At 46.1% G+C, this 2,619-nt stretch overlaps 1 protein-coding gene across 1 annotated transcript; it reads right to left on the minus strand.

Annotated features, from left to right (window-relative positions):
• Nucleotides 1-283: 283 nt before the first annotated feature.
• On the minus strand, nt 284-1,500 carry LOC109748813 (uncharacterized). Its single transcript, XM_020307829.1, has 3 exons — nt 1,351-1,500; nt 1,155-1,273; nt 284-704 (listed from the first exon to the last, which is right to left on the minus strand). The coding sequence occupies exons 1-3, from the start codon at nt 1,498-1,500 to the stop codon at nt 284-286; spliced, it is 690 nt and encodes a 229-aa protein (XP_020163418.1).
• Between the last annotated feature and the right edge of the window lie 1,119 nt (nt 1,501-2,619).

The following is a 2,619-nucleotide window of genomic DNA, read 5'->3' on the forward strand; positions in this document are numbered from 1 at the left end:
TCCAAAGACTGCTTTGTATTTTGTTGTTCTTAGAGAAAAGAGCAACATTACTACTTCAAAATAACATGTTTGCCTAATAAACATAGTACTTAGCAAGCTAAATAACTTGTTCAATCACATAAACAAACTACGAACCTGACATAAGCAAACTTGTTTAACCTGATACACATGACACTAGAAAATGCTTTGTTCTAACACAAGTAAACTACGTACTTGAAACAATAGAAAGGACAAGCAGAAACACAAGCAACTCCAAGGCCAGTTTTCTAAGTTTTTGTCATCACTAGTAGTCGTAGTAAGGATCGTCATAATTCTTCTCTGCCTCTTTTGCACTCTCCAGACCTTCTCTGATGTTTTCAATTCTCTTCCACGACTCGTAGGTGGCGTACGCATCTATCGCTGCATACTCGATGAGGTAATTTGGCAGTCGGCTGATCCCCCATAGTTTATGATCTTCAACCCTGTCAATCTTATTCTTCATCTGTTTGTAGAATGGGTGGATCACGCTCCCTGCAACATCAGCCAAAGAGTGGAACCTCTTTCTTCCCTTGTACGGAACTCTCCATTTGCGCTGGATGTCGATGTACTTGTCATGGTTGATCTCCAAGCCAGATCTTCGTAGCATCTCTTTGTCACCTTCAATGCTGAAGCCAGCAAAGGTGTAGAACCTGTCCTCCTTCAGGAAACGGCGCAGGCTCTTGGGCCTGCAAGGGGGATGACACATTTAAGGTGGATCCATCAAGTATCCACCAAGTACATTCTTATATAGTACGTCTAATTCATGGATGAATTTTTTTCACAAACTACAATGCAAAGTTCAGAAATTAAATACAAACATCAACATGTTATCTGCTTGTTAGCCACGTTACCACATCAATTCAAGAAACTGGACTATACTAGAACATCAAGTATAGAAACTACACTACACAAGAAAATCAAGTTCACAAAAAAATCTCGTACATCAAATTCATAAATTAATCCAGTGCATCAAATACATAAAATCATCTGGTGAGTCAGGTTCAAAATATATTCTGATGCTTCTACTTCAGAAACTTCACTCATACATCAAATCCATAAACCAATTTATTCAAATTTCAGGGTGCATAACTAATTAAACAGAAGCACGAAGAGGTTGGATTTGTAGGATGGTTCACCATTTTGTTGCCGCGGTGATGTGGTACACCAGACAGAGTTCCTCCATGCATAACTGCATAACTGCTGCCCTCTGCGGAGGTTCGTCTTCCCTGGTATACTCGACATCAACGCCGATATACTGAGGGTACAAGCCTAGACCCTCATCAGGATCCTGCTGATCATCTTGTCGGCTTCGTCAGGATTGCTGGTGCAAACGACATCCAGCTTTTCCTTGCCGTGGATGTCAACCTCCTTGAGGTGCCTTATATAGTCGTGGTTCAGACCGGGCACCTGAACGTCGTCGACCACACTGCTCTGGTCGGAGGTCTCACCACGGGGACGCTTGGCAGATGGTTCCTCCGCCATTAGGCTCCTCCAGCGATGGCGGCCTTGAGACAGAGATTGTGAGGAGTTGCTAGTTGAGATGGAGCGGCAATGATGTTTTCGGAATTGAGCGGCCATGGAAGCAAAGTTGCCCTTTTGTGGCAAGGTTTGGGTCATGGAGGAGGCGATTGGACGCGGCCTCGTCGTGGCAGTGACGGCGGTAGACATGCACTCGCCGTTGCTGTGCGTCGGGGCAACCACCGAGTAGCAGTGCTCGCGGTTGCCGGGAAAAAGCAACCGTCAAAGCGTCCGATTAAGCACGTAACAAATGTTTTTGCATAAGCCATTTAAGCACATACTGCACTGGCACGCTTAGATAGTGTGCACTCCGTTCAGTTACTAAGCACGTACTATGTTGAACTGCTCGCACCTTTCCCGACGCACGCCGCTACTACCACACGACCAACCGATACTCTCTGAGTACTATTCGCACCAATGCCTCTACTACAACACTTCCCGACGCAACACTCTCACGTGCCCGTGGTGACACACGCTGATAACTCTAAAGACTTCACAACCGTGACTCTCTGAGTAAGTCTTCGGATGCATGCCCCTTGCCACCACACATTTGTGCATCCACAGAGTTGATACCAGTGCCTCTATAATTCAAACGTTGGTGCCTGTAGAGCCTGGTGTTCCGTGCCTCACAAGTCAATTAAGATGCTATAGCGAACAAAAAAACCACAGCCAGGCGGCACAAATCTTGATGCTAAAATCAGACCGTCGAAGATTACAGACGGTTCCATCATTTCCATCTCTCCCACCTCCACTACTCTCTTTCTTCCTCTCTTCCAGAGTTAATCTCGAAACATTCCCCACTCACACAAGGTCACCTCCTCCGTTCAGTACACGAGCCCAAATTCGAAGTGCAGTTCCCCTCACAAAACAACCGCCACCGCGCTTCGCCAACCACCCTCCCACTTAAAGATACACACCGTCAAACGGTGCGCCAAAATACACAAAGTACCCACCCGACAGCGACGAAGCGAGGACTTCAACACCGCCGGCGAAGATCACAAAAAAAAAGATGAACGGACAGAATAGTCCAATGGAGGCGAGAAGCCGAACACAAGCAATCGAAGGTAAATACCAATCTATCCC

Source organism: Aegilops tauschii, chromosome 3 (genome assembly GCF_002575655.3).
Source record: "Aegilops tauschii subsp. strangulata cultivar AL8/78 chromosome 3, Aet v6.0, whole genome shotgun sequence".
Classification (NCBI taxonomy): domain Eukaryota; kingdom Viridiplantae; phylum Streptophyta; class Magnoliopsida; order Poales; family Poaceae; genus Aegilops; species Aegilops tauschii.